At 41.0% G+C, this 827-nt stretch overlaps 1 protein-coding gene across 1 annotated transcript in view; it reads right to left on the bottom strand.

Annotated features, from left to right (window-relative positions):
- Positions 1-827, bottom strand: part of LOC106879750 (heparan-alpha-glucosaminide N-acetyltransferase) — a gene marked incomplete at its 3' end in the record, with an annotated part of 30,017 nt that overhangs the window by 20,535 nt on the left and 8,655 nt on the right. The window contains exon 2 of the mRNA XM_014929429.1: positions 62-96. Coding sequence (XP_014784915.1) covers positions 62-96 — 35 coding nt within the window. The remainder of the gene's footprint in view (positions 1-61; positions 97-827) is intronic.

Below are 827 nucleotides of genomic sequence, written 5' to 3'. Positions count from 1 at the left end.
TGCAGTGCGATATTTTCATCTTTGAAGTTTATCTCTTTTTACAGATTTTTTACAGATTTACTATAAAGTTCTAAGCCAGCAAATTCTACGTACCGGCTGCCAAAAATGTGTTTAATATGTGAATCGGTCCATCAAATAGTATTACACCGCTGAACCATAGTATGTAATTAAGCAATGCGTACGTGGATAGCTAATGGATTGGATGTGGTGCTGATGAAAGAGCAACAAATCTTGAAATATGCATATACACCATTATCTATTTTTTCTGTCTTTGATCACATCGCTCATATTAACGTTTTGTATACGAAACATCGATACTTTTAGTGCTAGCTCTGAATTCTACAGAAAATCTGTAGGTATAAACTTAATGATATATCGCTATAAATATATATACTTTTAAAAGTATTGCCTCTTACGGTGTTGTTAATGAAGACTTAGGAGGTGCAATGGCCCAGTGGTTAGGGCAGCAGACTCGCGGTCATAGGATCGCGGTTTCGATTCCCAGACCGGGCGTTGTGAGTGTTTATTGAGCGAAAACACCTAAAAGCTTCACGTGGCTCCGGCAGGGGATGGTGGCGAACCCTGCTCTACTCTTTCTCTCACTCTTTCTTCCTGTTTTTGTTGTACCTGTAATTCAAAGGGTCAGCCTTGTCACACTGTGTCTCGCTGAATATCCCCGAGAACTACGTTAAAGGTACACGTGTCTGTGGAGTGCTCAGCCACTTGCACGTTAATTTCACGAGCAGGCTGTTCCGTTGATCGGATCAACTGGAACCCTCGACGTCGTAAGCGACAGAATGCCAACAACAATGAAGATTTATCAATCA

This window comes from Octopus bimaculoides, unplaced genomic scaffold (assembly GCF_001194135.2).
Source record: "Octopus bimaculoides isolate UCB-OBI-ISO-001 unplaced genomic scaffold, ASM119413v2 Scaffold_107074, whole genome shotgun sequence".
Classification (NCBI taxonomy): Eukaryota; Metazoa; Mollusca; class Cephalopoda; order Octopoda; family Octopodidae; genus Octopus; species Octopus bimaculoides.
This window is presented reverse-complemented; position numbering and strand designations above follow the sequence as displayed.